This window comes from Pelophylax lessonae (assembly GCF_965119305.1).
Source record: "Pelophylax lessonae genome assembly, chromosome: 9".
NCBI classification, from domain to species: Eukaryota; Metazoa; Chordata; class Amphibia; order Anura; family Ranidae; genus Pelophylax; species Pelophylax lessonae.
In genome coordinates, this window is record NC_138776.1 from 82,904,883 (window position 1) to 82,923,454 (window position 18,572).

General features: G+C 43.7%; 1 protein-coding gene across 1 annotated transcript in view; it reads left to right on the top strand.

The window, feature by feature from the left end:
• The window catches only part of A2M (alpha-2-macroglobulin), a gene marked incomplete at its 5' end in the record, with an annotated part of 182,584 nt that overhangs the window by 62,217 nt on the left and 101,795 nt on the right, over positions 1–18,572 (top strand). The window contains 4 exons of the mRNA XM_082267710.1: positions 279–402; positions 1,660–1,774; positions 1,852–1,961; positions 4,421–4,582. Of these exons, the coding sequence (XP_082123836.1) occupies positions 279–402; positions 1,660–1,774; positions 1,852–1,961; positions 4,421–4,582 (511 nt within the window). The remainder of the gene's footprint in view (positions 1–278; positions 403–1,659; positions 1,775–1,851; positions 1,962–4,420; positions 4,583–18,572) is intronic.

Below are 18,572 nucleotides of genomic sequence, written 5' to 3' on the forward strand. Positions count from 1 at the left end.
AACAGGTCAAATTAGAAGAAACAAAAGCCTACAGAAGGAAAGCAAGACCCTTAACTTAACTTGCCCAACAGTCATTAATTGGGGGTAAGCTACCAGTTTTCATTTGTGGAATAGGGTGTTACATACACTTTAAAGGAAATAGTGAGGACATATATATATAAATATATATACTGTATATATATATATATATATATATATATATATATATATATATATATAAAATAAAATCAAGTGAGTGAATATGGTTATAATTAAACTATAACACACCTTTTTTTTAGATACACCCATGGTAGACCTGTGACAGGAAGGATTGATGTCCGCGTCTGCAGAAAGTTTTCTTACTCTTATAGCTCCTGTCCTGATGAGTCAGAAGATCAAGTGTGTGAAGAACTGTCACATGAAGTGAGTACTGCACTGTACTGTAGTAAAAACATACATTAAGGTCATTAGTTTAGAATTATTCTTAATACAATTTTCAGCTCATGTTTTATTTTTTTACTATTTAATTATTATTTTTTTTACCTTTTACAAATGATGTAATACAGGGTGTGCCTATGGCATAGTAATTAGGGATCGACCGATATAGTTTTTTCAGGGCCAATACCGATACAGAGCTGGCTGGCACCCTGTTGTGGGTGGCTTGCTGGCGGGCACCATGCTTGTGGCTGGCTGGCATCCTGTTGTGGGTGGCTGGCTGGCATCCTGTTGTGGGAGGCTGGCTGGCACCCTGCTGTGGGTGGCTGGCTGGCACCCTGCTGTGGGTGGCTGGCTGGCTGGCACCCTGCTGTGGGTGGGTGGCTGGCAGCAGGCTGTGGGTGGTTGGATGGCTGGCACCCTGCTGTGGGTGGCTGGCTGGCGCCCTGCTGTGGATGCCTGGCTGGCTGGCACCCTGCTGTGGGTGGCTGGCTGGCATGGGGGCTATGGGTGGGTAGGTGGCTACTGGCTGGCGTGTCCTCTCTGGTCCAGCCATTCCGTGGCGTGCAATGTCCGGGGCGAGGGAAGTGGCCTATCTGGGTAGAAGAAGCCAGGACGTGATGATGTTGTGTGCTCTGCGCACAATATCAGTAAGTTTCATGACCGATACCGATACTTCAAAAAAAGTGAATATTGGCCTCTGATAATTGGCCCCACCAATAATCGGTTGATCCCTAATAGTAATCATGGAGTATTATGTGTTTTGAAAAAAGGGAAATCACAGCAGAAACTGCTTGCCTTCAGACTCCATCTCCCTAAGTAAAACCCTTGATGGAAAAATCACACAGCAGGAGGGAGAAGGAGGAGTCTCTGCTTTGACTCAATTTCAACTCAAGTTACTGAAATCTGAAAGTTTGTTTAGAAAACACAGCAATAAATTAGGATTTAAAGAAGCCTGTTAATTTAACAGTTTATTTTTTGTAAAATATAAGAACATGTACAGCACTTTGTGGTACAGGAGATGAATATGGCAATCATTTTCAGAGGAGACAGCAATGACTATTTAAAAATATTTTATTCACTTCTAAGAAGACTTTACAAAGGTGAAAATAGACACTACCTTTCCGCTCAGCCTATGGAGATATCTTTTGATAGAATTGTTCACCAACATCATGTTCAGACCAGCTGATATGACTTAATCTGCAGGAAATAATAGCGTATCTCAAACATGCTTTTCTTTTTCAGACTGATAGCAAAGGCTGTTTTTCTGAAGTGGTAAAGACAAAACCTTTCCAGTTAAGACGTACTAACTATGAGTCAAAACTCACTGCTACCGCCAAGATAACTGAAGATGGAACAGGTAAGAGGAGGCAACGTGGAAAAAAAATAGATAGGAAAAAAGGCCAACTGACATGCTATCAATGTTATCTCTATTAGGTGTGGAAATTAATGGTGAGGCCTCTTCTGAGATAAGAAAGACAATCACAAAAGTGTCGTTCCGACAGCTGGACTCCCGCTTTAAGAGAGGCATTCCCTTGTATGGACAGGTGAGCTAAGATGATGAAACAAAACTTCTCAGCGGATATACTGAATAGCCAACATAAAGTGTAGCAGGGAGATACTGTAAGCATTCACTAGAAGTGTAAAAGAAACAATTCCTGGTATTTGTTCCGGATAGTCAAGGGAAAAATGTAGGGAGAATAATATGAGGGTTGATTTTGCTCCCTTGTAAAAACACTAGTTGCCTGGCTATTGTCTTACTTCAGTGTATTAAGTCACTGTCCAGAACAGAGAACTGTTGTCCTTCATATTTGTTGTATAGACCAGCCTTTTTCAACCAGGGTACCTTGAGGTTTCTTCAGGGGTGCCTTCGCAAAATGCCTAAAAATTTATCAAAAATTGTATACAAGCTGTTGAGTGGATGAAACTTGCCTTTTAGTTACACAAAGCCATGGGTTTTCAATGTACACCATTACAACCTTTTAGCTGCCAACCTCCTAATGACCAATGGCATCGTTAGTTGATAAGGAGGATGTCATCTGCCTGCATATCATCCTTGTTTGACCCCTCCCTTGCATCAGCTTTGGGGGTCTCATTAGCTGAGTTGAAATAAAGTGCAAAGAGGTTGAAAGACTACCTGTGAGTGACAAAGTGTCAAATAAACCAGTGTTTTAACTCAGAATAGTGAGGTCCAAAAATAATAAGGTATATGTTAAAGAAATAAGTGCACAAATGTTATTATCCCACTGGGAGAAAAAACTATTTTTATCCTGAATCCAACAATGTGCAGTGACAAAGTGCAAAGTACTATGTGCAAATAAATAAGCAGAAATTTTGAAATTTTGAAAAAACAGTGATGATTTATTCCAAATACAAGAATAGTAATACAGTGCCAATCCGGTAAGACAGCGGTGCTTACTGAAAATAAAAATTGTATAAAATAGTGTTGAAAGTAAATAAATTAAATGAATATAAAGATTCTTATAAGAGACTTGTGGGTGCAAATAAACAAGAAGTGATGAGAATTCCAAATAGGTGAAGAAAGAAGTTGCATCCACCTGTGTGGCCACTAGGTGTCGCACCTCGCATACAACCTGTTTGTTGCAGTTGTAATGGAGCAGATCACAAAGATCCCAGGGGTTCTTCCAGTCAAGCGAGCAGGCACAAGCTTGCTAATTCCTCAAAGAAAAGAGAGGGAACCCCATGATGCCGTATACAAATGTAGCAGGTGGATAGAAAACGTAAGGACTCACGGTGTAGGTTGTTCACGATCATTAAAGTCTCGCCGGAAAGCTTTCGCGTTCCACGGCCCGATATCCAAAAGCCGGAAGTGACGTATGATGCAATAGACTCCGCCCTACGCGTTTCGTCAGAGGACGTCTGCTGGAGCTGCGTCAACATAGCGTACTCCTGGCTATTAAATAGCCTGCCCGTATCATAGCAACCATACGGCCTCCCCGGCCGCCATATTGGTACTCGCGAATGATGCCGGTCAGAGGACATATTGCTCCTCTCTGCAATGCCGGCTTGAATGCGGATACACCGATCAAAATTTGAAAGAAATTAAATAAATAAGTGCAAAAAAATGTCTATTATTTAAAAATAAGAAAAAGGAGGAAAGAGTCTGTAAACCGGTTAAAATGTATAAAAAGTTTAAATGTATAAAAAAGGGGGGATCCTCCATAGGAATTTAATAGGGGAGCCAGAGAGGATATTCCATAGAAAAACAAATTATGTATGTGTATAATAAAAGGTAACAGTATAAAAACACCGGATCTTCTATAGTGTTGGTCATATTACCAAATTACCTGTTTTTTTCTCATTAGCTGAGTGATAGAGAAAAACTGAGGAAGAAGAGAAATATTGGAATACTAGTCAGTACCAGTTTGCAAAAGTGTATTTGCTTTGGAAGAATAAATCACCTCAACAGTTGGGTGTCCTACGTGTATTGACGTTGCTGCATTATGTAAAGCTATTAGAATAGCATTTACATTTTTCAATGGGGCGCCTCAAGACTGTCTATAATTTTGGAGGGTGCCTCAAGATTGTCCATAATTTCAAAGGGTGCCTTGGCTGAAAAAAAGGTTGAGAAACACTGGTGTAGACCACAAACTCTGTCAATGGGCTGGAATCAATGGACAAATGAAGTGTGCTTTCAGGTACATCTCAGGTCAGTTTGAGACACTTCTAAGACCGTTCAGAGTTTATTGACAAGAGCATTTATGAAGCAGGTAACCTTTTTATGAGCTGAATTTGACCTCTTTAAGATGCATCAACCTTTTTTGAGCTGCTTTTGTATTCCCATTGACTGGTATAAAAAGAGAAGCAATTTCTGATGAGATTAACAGCCTATCCATACAGGCTCTTTGAAAGGTACAGCAATACACTGTCCCATGATGCCTTCACAATGTCAGGGAAGTTTCCTTTGATTTAGTTTGGCTGTCTAGCATTTGTTGCCTGCCACTTATATAGCAGCTGGATAAAAATATATCTTGCCTTTTCACAGGTCTTCCTGGAAGATGCTGCAGGAAAGCCTATTTCCAATGAGACGGTGACACTGTATGTAGGTTCTGATGGAACAAACTACACCTACACCACCGGGCCCGATGGAACAGCAGATTTCTCTATTGATACTAAGCCATTTTACCAGAATTCCATAGCGCTAAGGGTAAGAACAAGCTGGGAAGGAGCCTAGGAGTATGTGCTCTGCAAGAAATAAAAATGAGATCCCTATAAAAAAATTGGTTGTGACAAGCTTATAAATTATGATTATTTTTCTGACAGTGTCAGTATGGTGCTAGAAGTGAATTTTGATTGTTTGTAGATCCTCATTTTCATTTATTTGTGAAGTGGATGCTTCTCTAGGCAGAGGAGAAAAGGAAGCCATGAGGGTGCTGGCTGTATTCTACCCTACTTGAGGTGATTGTAGCCGTTTTAGTGCTCTTGTGACAGAAACAATAGAGTACTATTCGTGATAAAAAAAAACATCACGGACAGTACTCTAATGTTTCTGGCTGTATTCTAGTAAGTGTGGTGCTACCCCTACAGGAGCGGCTGGTTAGGAGGGGTCCTCTGCTCTTTGCCTCATCATCTTTAAGAACTTCAGCTCCTCTGACACTTTAGCTTGAGTGTACAAAACATGCAATGTCACAGAAAATCACTGAAACTAATACTTAGCACCCAGTAGTAATACTATATTAAAAAAACAAGCACTGATCCAGTTAGTAAGGGCAAACTTGATTGTAAAGTCAACAGCTTTTTTATCTTAAATGCTTTCTATACATTAAGATAAAAGCCTTCTGTGTGCAGCAGCCCCCCTAATACTTACCTGAGCCCTCCCTCTCTCAATCCAGCGATGTCCACAAGTGCTTCAGCCGTCTGCCTCCTGATTGGCTGAAACACAGCAGTGGCGCCATTGGCTCCTGCTGCTATCAATCAAACTCCGTTAGCCAAAGAGGAGAGAGAGGGGGTGAACCACGGCTCCGTATCTGAATGGATACATGGAGCTGCAGCTTGGTTCAGGTGCCCCCATAGCAAGCTGCTTGCTGTGGGGGCACTCAACAGGAGGAAGGGGCCAGGAGTTCCAGCCAGGGACCCGAAAAGATGAGGATCTGGGCTGCCCTGTGCAAAACCACTGCACAGAGGAGGTAAGTATAACATGTTTGGTATTTTATTAGAAAAAAAATGAGACTTTACAATCACTTGTTATATTTTCACCTAATATGGTGAAGTAAGCATTGCAATGGATTAGCAATAGTAATAGCACCATTTAGCATACAGGGGGATTAGCAATAAGGACTAGCAATAAGATGGCACTTGGCACTCAGATTAGCATAAACAGTAGCAAGGTCAGCTAAAGTGCAGCAGTGAGAAGTAATAAAGCTTGATTTACCAAACATAGGAATTACCTGCCAAAGTGCATTAATAGCAACTATGCTAGGACTAGACTGACTGGATGTGCACTGTCCATAGAAATGAAGGAAAGGGGAGAAAGGAACAAAGGGGACTTGCATGATGGTTATATGGGAGGAGCAGATGTTTATGCTGTTCTTCTGCTGACTATCGTTGGGGCCCTTTAAGAAGCATTGGTGCACTTAATGACACTTTCAATAAACCAGCATGCAGTATACAAGAGGTACAGCTAAAAATGCACTCAGTCCTCCTTCTCCATGTTTCTGTAGTCCAGCACCTGGTTACATAAGGTTAATGTGCACCTGTGTCCACACTATTAACCTTAAATAATTTACACAGTATTTGCTAGCAGTAAAAAAGAAGCCATCCCTGCCCTCTCTACTTTTTTAAAATAATATCAAGAAATGTATTCTCAAACCTGTTGTTTGTTTACACTGGGAGGCTGGCAAGCTGCCAGGATTCTGGTGCAATTGAAATTTATAGGAAACAAGGTCTTAGTCCCTCTGTTGTGAACTTTGAAGATGAATTTCTCCACAATGCCTGCAGCTACAAAAGTATATAAAGGCTTGCTTTAAGGTACTTGTTCAGGGTATAAAATACTTTATTGTGTATGGTCTGTGCACAGGTAAGTTTGAGGGCGCATTCAGATGGCAGATAAGGGCCATGTGCTGCATAGAATTAGCAAGTAGTACAGGTGTTTGCAAATAGCTACAGCCAGCAGCCTGTACAAATCAGTGGCAGGCACTTTGGCTGTTTGAATGTATTTGTCCACTGAGCAGGAACATACAGTTGCAGACAGATGAGAAACTCAGGATGGAGTCAGTTTGTAGCACCCGTCAGTCTGGTATTGATTGTACAGCCTGCTGCCTGTGGCTAATCCCAAACACTTGTGCTACCTTATTAGCCAACTGGTAGCAGGCTGTTCATTTGACAATACAGAGTTAGGTATGGGCTAAACAAATTTCACAGCAAAATCACAGAAAAGACTCTCAGTTGTGCCAATTAGACTGCTTTGGTAAATTTTGCAATTTTCTTGAAAAAGAAAAAAAAAAATAACTTACTCTCTATTTCTTTATTTAGAATGGGTTTGTTTGAGGGGGTAATTTATTTATTTTAGTATTCTTTTTGTGTTTTTCCCCTTTTCCTTTTTTTTCAACCACTTAAGCCCCGGAAGCACGTGGCCACTCACTAAAACTAGAGGAAAGGCGGTTTAACCTTAAAATACGCAGGGGGTTCTTCACTGTGAGAGCAGTAAGGATGTGGAATTCTCTTCCGCAAACAGTGGTATCAGCAGGGAGCATTGATAGTTTCAAAAAACTATTAGATGGGCACCTTAAAGACCACAACATACAGGGGTATACAATGTACGGTTAGCAGCAAACACACACACACACACACCATAGGTTGAACTGGATGGACTGGTGTCTTTTTTCAACCTCACTAACTATGTAACTATGTAAGATTTTACCCCCTTCCTGACCAGGGCCTATTTTGCGATTCGGCACTTCGTGAATTTAACGGACAATTGTGCGGTCGTGCAACACTGTACCTAAACGAATTTGACGTCCTTTTTTTCCCACAAACAGAGCTTTCTTTTGGTGGCATTTGATCACCTGTGCGATTTTTTGATCATGCGCTATAAACAAAAAAAGTGCGCCACTTTTGCAAAAATAACAATATTTTTCACATTTTTTTATATGAAATTCCCAAAAAACAAAAAGCGTATTTTGATTGGTTTGCGCAAAAGTTATTGCGTTTACTAACTAAGGGAAACATTTTTGTTGTTTTTTTTTTAACGAGTAATGGCGGAAAGATCGGACCCTTGACTGACATTTTTGACCCTTTTGGGGTTACCAGTGACATTACTACAGTAATCAGTGCTATACATATGCACTGTTACTGTAAAAATGACACTGGCAGTGAAGGAGTTAAATTTATTGGAGAGGGAGGGGTTAAGTGTGCCCCTAGGGGCGTGTTTCTAACTGTGATTGGCTGTGGCTACTAGTGTAAGAACAGAGATCAACGGTCCTACATAGTAGAACCGTGTGATCTCTATTCTTACACAGGGAAGAATGACAGGTGGCTTTGTTTACATTAGCCGCCTGCCTTTCTTCCGGTGTAACGGACGATCGCGATTGCCCGGCGGACATCGGGTCCGCCAGGCACACGCGCGGGAGCGTGCCTCCGGTGGCGCGCGCTCGCTCCCTAGAGCCTCACAGGTGAGCGACGTAGTCCTACGTCGCTTTGCCTGTGAGGGGCTGACCGCCGCAGTAAATAGTCATGCGGCGGTCGGCAAGCGGTTAAATATTAGATAGTTATTTGAATACCAGGATCTATGAATGGAGGACTGGTGGAAGACTGAAGGGTCTGCCCACTTCATTCATAGATCCTGTAATATATATAGAAGCTGTAGTACAGCTTTTATGAATGGAGCAGCAAGGCGGAAAGGGCGGGCATAGTTAGGCTCCCTTAATGAGAACCCGTGACAGATGTTTAGTTGTAATAACCACCACTGCACCGGAAGATTACGGTGGCAAGGGTGGGGGAATGGGGACAAGGACAGAGGATGATTTTTACCTAAAAGAAGAGGAACCAGCACAAGGGACACATCTTACCGACTGTCCCTTGCGCCAATATTTGTGTTTTTATTTTTAGCTTCACTCATAGGTGTGCACAGCTATTGCATTAGGGTGTACACCCTAAAGCACAAACACACATGCCTTTCTCTGCAGCCTCAGCTGCACTGGACAGTGAATGAATAGGAAATGCTCTGTGCTGAGCGGTTTTCTGTTATTCTCAAACTGAAGCGTAGTAAACAGGTTAATATGTTTCAGTTAAGAATGGACAGAGTGAGCGAGTGTGTTCATTGTGTTAATTTAGAAAATTTGTTAGCCCCATCCTGAAACATCCCCCGCAGCTGCTGGGGGGAGAGGAGAGAAGGGAAGTCAGAAGCACTGCGAGGCAGGGGGCCAACAAGGGGGCAAAGCCTGGGATGTAGGGGGAATCAGCAATGCACATAGTGATTAGGGTGTGCTCGTGCACACCCCCTGCGCTTGCCTATGACTTTACTTATGTTCTAAAACAAATTGCATCCTTAGGAACTACCTTAATTTCACCTTCCCTTATTTCTGGAAAACAAATACCATCAATTGTGTCAATACCTGATAGATACCATCCTTGTGTTGAAGAATAAGAGTACAATGATGATGGGCGCTCCAGTTCAGCAAGAGGAGAGATGTTCATATCCATAGGGTTGAACATGTTCTAATCTTTTTGACTATCCTTTCTGAATATGTAGAATTTTTTGCGCTCTCCTTAAACCCTTAGCCATGATCTAGTACTGTTACCTTTCTGCAGACAGAACAGCTGGGTTTCCGTGTTTTTTTAATTCAGCAGTGACTTTCTAAAGTAGTATATCCATATAGAATTGCGCTTATTATTGAAAATAAAACAAGAATAAAAGAAAGAAACTCCAATTTGTGAACAGGTCCTTTAAACTGTCAGTGCACCATCCATCCTCATAGAAAGTGTGTAATCCCGAGTGAACACCTCCACCTTATAAAGTGCTCGCTTACCAGCTGATGGTGACCCCCTATTACAGAAGGTTAAAATCGCCTATGGATCAAAACCCAGCCAGGGCCTCTCTCCATTCAGTGGGACTTGCAATTGAAGATAGGATAATTCTTTACTTAAGATTATACACCAGATCTTGCTGAAGAAGGGTATAGATCCCCAGGAGGTGGATGAGGTCCGTGCCCAGCCCTTGTATCCCTTCACCCTCAGCACCATGAGGAAGGAGTTCTTAGAGCAGTCTGTAAAAAACGTTTCTGTAAAAATCGTTCCGGTGTTCCGTGAGAAATACCTACCCCGTGAGAAAAACCTACCCTGGCAGTGCGCATGCTCACAGCCCCTAGTGCGCATGCGCACTAGTCTGAAATGATGACTTCCGTGGAAAAAACCTACCATCGCGGCGGGTACATTAAAACAGCTGTACTGCAATATGAGTAAGCTCCGCTCCTTGCCCTGTCACTTCCCTGATCTTGTCTACTAAATATAAAAGCGGCTGGCGGCTCCGTGATTTATGTTGTCATACAGCCGCCGCCGGTTTTATATTTAGTAGACAAGACCAGGGAAGTGTCAGGGATAGCAGTGGAGATCACATGATATTTCTGGCGAGCTGTTTTAATGTAATTCCGCGGCGTTACAGACACTTTCGTACACCGGAAGTGACGAGGGTAGGTTTTTCTCACGGGTAGGTAATTCTCACGGAACAACGGACGATCCGGAAGTGGAGATGGTACGTTGGTGGAGTTAATAGAGAAGGGTCCGAGCCTCAATCTATATGTGGAGTTCATCATCCATTCTAACAGCTGATAGAGAAAAGGATACCCTTAGTGGGATATATTCCAAGTGCAACAACATTACACTCTGGTAAGAGGCTTATCAGTTTGATTTGTCACGGGGTGATTTTGTAGCATTGGTTTCCTTCCTTACAGTGGGATTATTTTGGAGATATTTGCACCTTACCCTTGTCCGTCGGGTAAGAAGGAAACCCTTAAGGTGGAGGGAGTCACTTGTGTTGCCTTGATTTGAAGAGCACTTGTCTGATTTTCAGCACCTGAAATTTACATTTATTTTGGAAGAAACACGGTGGAGGAATTGATTTTGTTGGACATTTGTTGGACATTTTGTTTACCACCTTGATTATTATTATTCACGGAATTACTTTCACATTGGGATCTATTGAGCACATTGGACATTTTTTAATGCATTTGTTTATTTATCTATAACATACTGATTTTTATCACATATATAATTAATATCACCACTTCCTTAACCTTTTTGCACTCATTTGGGTGATTTGCATCACAAGGATTTATTTGAGTTTTTAGCGCACCAATCAAATTTAGACATTTATTCACTATAGGTATTGCAGGGCTCAAAATTTAAAGTCCTGAGCTACTAGCCAGGCCTTAAGGGTTACTCGCCACCAGTTGCCCCAACCAACTCCTACCCTGCCCCGCCCCTAAACACGCCCTCATAAATTATCTCATAAAATGACACTGTTAAATGTTTTTGTATTAATGCAGAAGTTACAAAAATAAATATTAATAAAAACGTTTTCAGTGCCCATCAGTGCAGCCTCATCAGTGCCCATCAATGCAACCTATCAGTGACCATCAGTGCAGCATCATCAATAAAGATTATCAGTGCGGCCTCAACAGTGTCCATCAGTGAAACCTCAACAGTGCCCATCAGTGCAGCCTGATCAGTGCCCATCAATGCAGCCTCCCCTGTGCCCATCAATGCAGTCTCACCCATGCCCATCAATGCAGTCAACACCAGCTGCCGATCCTGCTTACCAGATATATATGTCTCATAGGCAATAATCACCGCAAAGGCATGCACTAAGAGGAGTATATCATAAGAAGAGTATACAGTCTGGTGATCGGGGTATAACCTAGGAGAATACTAACACCACTTCCTGATTCAACTAGAGGAGACACCCTATGAGCGCATATACATTGTTATATCTGGTAAGAGGCTCTATTGTGTGGTCACACCAGGGTGAATCTGCATGCCTTTGCTGTGATTTATTGCCTATGAGACATATATATCTGGTAAGCAGGATCGGCAGCTGGTGTTGGGATGTTATATCACGTAGAAATCACTCTTTTTTGGAAAAATACTTCAAGCACCGTCATCATAATACTTTAGAACACTATTTTGTCATCATTTGATGGACTCTTATTTAGTTTTGTAACACTTCACAAGAATTTTTGATATTTTGTCATCACCGATCAATTGTTGTTATTCACAATTATTTCACATAAGAAGAGTCACATTATATATGTTAAACATTTTTGTTGAGCATCGTATCATTGTTTAGCGCACCAACCATCGTTATAAATTATTTTGCTAAGCACAGTCTCTTGGTTGCAGCTTTACACAATTTTAATTAACAGCGCACTTTTATTCAATTTTAAATCCACACACTAGTTGTAGTGAATAGTTGGGCCGGGGACCATTAACAGTGTAGTGATTCCCGCTCTGATGTCCCTGTGTGGTGATCTCACATCACAGTTACTTTTGGTAACTGTTAAAGCCACGTATGGCTTACCCAGATGTGGATCCTGGAGGTGCTGATATGAGGAGTAAGGAACAAACTAGGTCTCATAACACATATAAAACCTAACATAAAATTTATTTTTAAGAAAAGCAGATAAAATTACAATTCCTCTCAATCCCTTCTAAATTCCCTGACATCTCCCTCCAACTGCCTAATCTTAGTTTAAATATTTATTTTTCTAGTTCATATTTCTCCTGAAGGATGTCTCCCATTTACTTCTGCAGAAAAATCTCATTTTGCTTTGTTAAGGCTAAAATCTACAAAATATTAAAAAATATCAAATGTGACAAAACTAACCTAAAAATCAAAAAGTCTAAAAAAATGATGTGTTAGTCTAACAGTGTATGAACGCCAAGTCTTTTGTTGACTCCTCCTTTGAGAGCTAGTCCTCCATAAGACTCCACTGCAACACCTAAGAACTCATACAATGTTCATACATAATATTCTTCTGTTCAGGACCATCGCAGTCCACATGACAAGAAACTTCCGGTAGGTGTGCAGATCTTTTTGCAATCATAGCAAACTGAGCTTTAACTTTTCTAGACAGCTGACATGACAAGTATCAAAGTTCTTCAGATATTAAAAGGCTTTTTGAAAGCGCTCTTCATCAATGCTGTTTGTGCTGATGTCATAACGTGCAGGAATGAAGGAGGGTATTTTTTGTTGAAGATGGCATCACTCAGATTGTTAGTCCAACATTAGATCATTAACAAAAAAATGCCCATTAAGCCGTTGAGTTTTTTTTTCTGCTGAAGTAAATCTATATTGTGAAGGGTAATAAGACCTAGAAGAAAAGAAAAGAAAAATGTCTTAATACAAAGGGAAATCATTCTCTTTTCATATAATGCGTTATTCAACCACCATCCACACTAAACTGTATACACTATCCTGAATTCAATGAAACATTTATCATGAACAATAGGCTGTCTCAAAGGAAACACTTATCATGAACAATAGGCTGTCTCAAAGGGGGCCTATCACCTATGGCTGGGATCAACAACCCTACAGTAGACCAGGAAACATGTAAGTACAGAGACAAGAACTTGGAGAGCACAGAATACAGGATTTACAAGAATGGCAGGAGTATAGTGCAGCACTGGGCTTCTGGTTTTACAGGCAGGCAGCAAAATAAATGCTAGTAAGAACCACTTGCAGTACTGGGGTTCAGGGCTCACAGGAAGGCAGGTCATTTTAAGACAGGAAGGATACCTAATGACACTATCTGGGGAGAACACAGCATGTCCACACATGCAACAATGGTGAGGGCCCTTGGAAGGGTTGAGGTGCAAAGTCTAAGGAACTGCCTTGTCTTCTCCAAAGGTGGAGATGGGTTAACTTGCAGCCAGTTCCCAGGTTGCAGTCCTCTTACTCACCCAAGCAGGCAGCTACCTAGAACTATAGGCCAATAGACAACTGAGAATCCCTTGCATGGCTAAGGTGCTGGGATCAATAAACAGTAGGGAGTAAAATTCAAGCTGTCTTGTGTACATGGACACACAGAGACACACAAAACAGCTAGAAGTGAGTACCCATGCAAACAGAAATTTATAAGAGATGGTACAGTTGCCCAGTGACACCAAACAGGAAATTGAAACCAAACAGGTTTGAAATAGACTTGGAGACACAAAGGCTTGACTGCTAGGAACATTAATATGCAAAGCCTGGGGCAATGAGTCACCTTAGAATGACAAGAGGTGGCCTGGCTGGCCATGTAGAAAATTGAATTAACAATAGGAGCTTTGTCTAGTCTTAAACACAAGTCTTGTGGGACAACAGGTAACAGCAGACCCGTATGCAATAGGACTACATGTACCAGCATACATGCTGATCTTTGGGAATAAACGAGACAGATCTGTAGCAAAACTGAAGATCTGTGTCATAGGCCTAACTTAAAATCTTAGCAATACCAAAGTAATCTTAACAAACAATGTAGTAACACTGACATAAATTCATTATAATTCTTAGCACACTATAGGTGTAAAAATACAGCAACAATTATTCAAATTCAATCCTATTCTTCCATCTCACAATATAATAAAAACTTTATAAGACAGGAGATGCTTAATTATCTAAGGCATAGAAACTCATTAATGCCAGAGCTCATATATGTCAGATTAGAACACATCAAATATCTGACACCTATGCACTCCCCAGTGCCAGCAGCATTCATGCAGCCCTAGACCATGACACTCCCACCACCATGCTTGACTGTAGGCAAGACACACTTGTCTTTGTACTCCTCACCTGGTTGCCGCGGCACACGCTTGACACCATCTGAATGTGCTGGCAGCACTCACACATCTATTTTCCAAAGATAACCACTGGATAGGACACTGAGCACGTGCACTCAAATTCTTTGGTCGACCATGGCGAGGCCCGTTCTGAGTGGAACCTGTCCTGTTAAACCACTGTATGATCTTGGCCACCATGCTGCAGCTCAGTTTCAGAGTTTTGGCAAATTTTTTATAGCCTAGGCTATCTTTATCGTGACGTCCGCCCCCCCCTCCCCGTGCTGCTGTGTCTGAAGGAGCTGATGGCTCCGTCCTGACACTGAGTCTCCGAAAAGGGTGGACCCGAGGCGCAGAGCAGTGCGTCTCGAGCACGCCCATTTGTGTGACAATAGCGAATGAAAATTCGCTATTGTCTCACGGATCCTCCCCCTCCTCGGCCAATGCCATTGCCGAGGAGGAGGCGGGACGCGGGAGGACTCGAAGAGAGGAAGGTAAGTCAAGTGCACTGGTCGGGGGGGCTTGGCACGCTGTTCACTCTGCATTTTAAGGGGGCACGCTGTTCACTCTGCATTTTAAGGGGGCACGCTGTTCACTCTGCATTTTAAGGGGGCACGCTGTCCACTCTGCATTTTAAGGGGGCACACTGTTCACTCTGCATTTTAAGGGGGCACACTGTTCACTCTGCATTTTAAGGGGGCACGCTGTTCACTCTGCATTTTAAGGGGGCACGCTGTTCACTCTGCATTTTAAGGGGGCACGCTGTCCACTCTGCATTTTAAGGGGGCACGCTGTTCACTCTGCATTTTAAGGGGGCACACTGTTCACTCTGCATTTTAAGGGGGCATGCTGTTCACTCTGCATTTTAAGGGGGCACACTGTTCACTCTGCATTTTAAGGGGGCACGCTGTTCACTCTGCATTGTGGTCAGTCTGCATTGAAGGGGGCATGCTTTGGTCAGTCTGCATTGTAAGGGGGCATGCTGTGGTCAGTCTGCGTTGTAAGGGGGCACGCTGTGGTCAGTCTGCATTGTAAGGGGGCACGCTGTGGTCAGTCTGCGTTGTAAGGGGGCACACTGTGGTCAGTCTGCGTTGTAAGGGGGCACGCTGTGGTCAGTCTGCGTTGTAAGGGGGCACGCTGTGGTCAGTCTGCGTTGTAAGGGGGCACGCTGTGGTCATTCTGCATAGTAAGGGGGCACGCTGTGGTCAGTCTGCATTGTAAGGGGGCACGCAGTGGTCAGTCTGCATTGTAAGGGGGCACGCTTTGGTCAGTCTGCATTGTAAGGGGGCACGCAGTGGTCAGTCTGCATTGTAAGGGTACACGCTGTGGTCAGTCTGCATTGTAAGGGGGCACGCAGTGGTCAGTCTGCATTGTAAGGGTACACACTGTGGTCAGTCTGCATTGTAAGGGGGCACGCAGTGGTCAGTCTGCATTGTAAGGGGGCACGCAGTGGTCAGTCTGCGTTGTAAGGGGGCACGCTTTGGTCAGTCTGCATTGTAAGGGGGCACGCTGTGGTCTCCCTGCATTGTAAGGGGGCACACTGTGGTCAGTCTGCATTGTAAGGGGGCACGCTGTGGTCAGTCTGCATTGTAAGGGGGCACGCTGTGGTCAGTCTGCATTGGTCAGTCTGCGTTGTAAGGGGGCACACTGTGGTCAGTCTGCATTGTAAGGGGGCACGCTGTGGTCAGTCTGCATTGTAAGGGGGCACGCTGTGGTCAGTCTGCATTGTAAGGGGGCACGCTGTGGATAGTCTGCATTGTAAGGGGGCACGCTGTGGTCAGTCTGCATTAGAAGGGGGCAAGCTGTGGTCAGTCTGCGTTGTAAAGGGGCACGCTGTGGTCAGTCTGCATTGTAAGGGGGCATGCTGTGGTCAGTCTGTATTGTAAGGGGGCACACTGTGGTCAGTCTGCATTGTAAGGGGGCACGCTGTGGTCAGTCTGCATTATAAGGGGGCACGCTATGGTCAGTCTGCATTATAAGGGGGCACGCTGTGGTCAGTCTGCATTGTGAGGGGCACGCTGTGGTCAGTCTGCGTTGTAAGGGGGGCACGCTTTGGTCAGTCTGCATTGTAAGGGGGCACGCTGTGGTCAGTCTGCATTGTAAGGGGGCACGCAGTGGTCAGTCTGCATTGTAAGGGGGCACGCAGTGGTCAGTCTGCATTGTAAGGGGGCACACTGTGGTCAGTCTGCATTGTAAGGGGGCACGCAGTGGTCAGTCTGCATTGTAAGGGTACACACTGTGGTCAGTCTGCATTGTAAGGGTACACACTGTGGTCAGTCTGCATTGTAAGGGGGCACGCAGTGGTCAGTCTGCATTGTAAGGGGGCACGCAGTGGTCAGTCTGCGTTGTAAGGGGGCACGCTTTGGTCAGTCTGCATTGTAAGGGGGCACACTGTGGTCTCCCTGCATTGTAAGGGGGCACACTGTGGTCAGTCTGCATTGTAAGGGGGCACGCTGTGGTCAGTCTGCATTGTAAGGGGGCATGCTGTGGTCAGTCTGCATTGTAAGGGGGCACGCAGTGGTCAGTCTGCATTGTAAGGGGGCACACTGTGGTCAGTCTGCATTGTAAGGGGGCACGCTGTGGTCAGTCTGCATTGAAGGGGGCACGCTGTGGTCTCTCTGCATTGAAAGGGGGCACGCTGTGGTCAGTCTGCATTGAAAGGGGGCACGCTGTGGTCACTCTGCATTGATAGGGGGCACGCTGTGGTCACTCTGCATTGAAAGGGGGCACGCTGTGGTCAAATATAACAGGCAAATTTTTAAGTTGATTATTTTGTACGGCCCCCGAATGATGTTACAAAAATCCAAATGGCCCTTGGCAGAAAAAAGATTCCCCACCCCTGATGTAGAGCAACAACTCTTTTTTTCAGATTCTCAGAGAGTTCTTTGCCATGAGGCGCCATGTTGAACTTACTGTGACCAGTATGAGAAAGTGAGAGTGATAACACCAAATTTAACACACCTGCTCCCTATTCACACTTGAGACCTTGTAACACTAACGAGTCACATAACACCGGGGAGGGAAAATGGCTAATTTCGCCCAATATGGGCACTGTCACTTAGGGGTGTACTCACTCTTGTTGCCAGCGGTTTAGACATTAATGGCTGTGTGTTGAGTTATTTTAAGGGGACAGCAAATTTACACTAGCTGTACAATCACTACTTTACATTGTAGCAAAGTGTAATTTCTTCAGTGTTGTCACATGAAAAGATAGAATAAAATATTTACAAAAATGTGAGAGGTGTACTCACTTTTGTGAGATACTGTATTCCCAGGCCTTTTCCACAAAGGACCAATAAGCATCCACTGTAACCAAGATCATGGTAGAAAAGTTCTTCGCACACTATGGTCTGCCTCAGCGCATCCACTCAGATCAAGAGAGACACTTTGAGGGTCGCCTCATTAGGAGACTTTTAGACTTACTTGGCATCAACCACTTGGCATCAAGCCACGAACCACTCCGTACCATCCCCAGGAACATCATCAACTGGAAAGATTCACTCTGACTCTCCTGGATATGCTTGGGACTTCAGAACAGAAGCAGCACTGGAGCAAACATATAGCTGCTATTGTGCATGACTACAACAGTACAGCAAATGATGCTATGGGCTATTCTCCTTATCGGCTGATGTTCAGACAGGAAGCTCGGCTGCCAGTCAACTTGGCCTTCAGCACATCCCTAGATCATACCTCAGTAATTTCTCACAGAGGATTTGTGGATCGCCTGAGAAAAAGTCTAAAGGCCGCTATGAGAAGGCCCAAGCTGCCTCAGATGCCTGAAGACAGAGAAACAAGAGAAACTTTGACCTCAGGATGCAAGTGCAAGATCTACAACTGGGTGACAGAGTGTTGTTGAGAAAGTATTCCTGGAAAGCACAAGTTAGCTGATCGCTGGAAGTCACAGCCTTATGTAATTTGTAAGCAGCTACCAGGACTACTAGTATATCAGATCAGACCAGAGGGAAGTACGGGCCCACTGAAGACCTGGCATCGTAATCATCTGTTGCTCTTGTCAGAAGCAGTACATGTGTCACCACAGTCGGATTCACAGCCTACACTTACAGCTTGACAAAGATCTCGTCCAGTGACTAGATCACAGCCTGTACTCTTTGATGCAGAAGATGAGGACAGCGAGGATAAAGAGATGAGAGTGGGTTGGCTGTGGCCATCTCAAATGCCGGACACTGCCACTCTCCTCCCAAGGGGACAGACACTGGGATTCTTAGGCCAGAAGCTCATGAATTTATGCCTAAGAATCAACCCTTGGGAGATCTGGAAGATACTCAATCTCCCCTACAGACAGCAGATCCTGACTCCTCTAATCCCTTTGTTGAGAAAGAAGTTGAAGCTGATGTGGAGGAAGAAGGGGCTGGTGAGCCTATGATCTC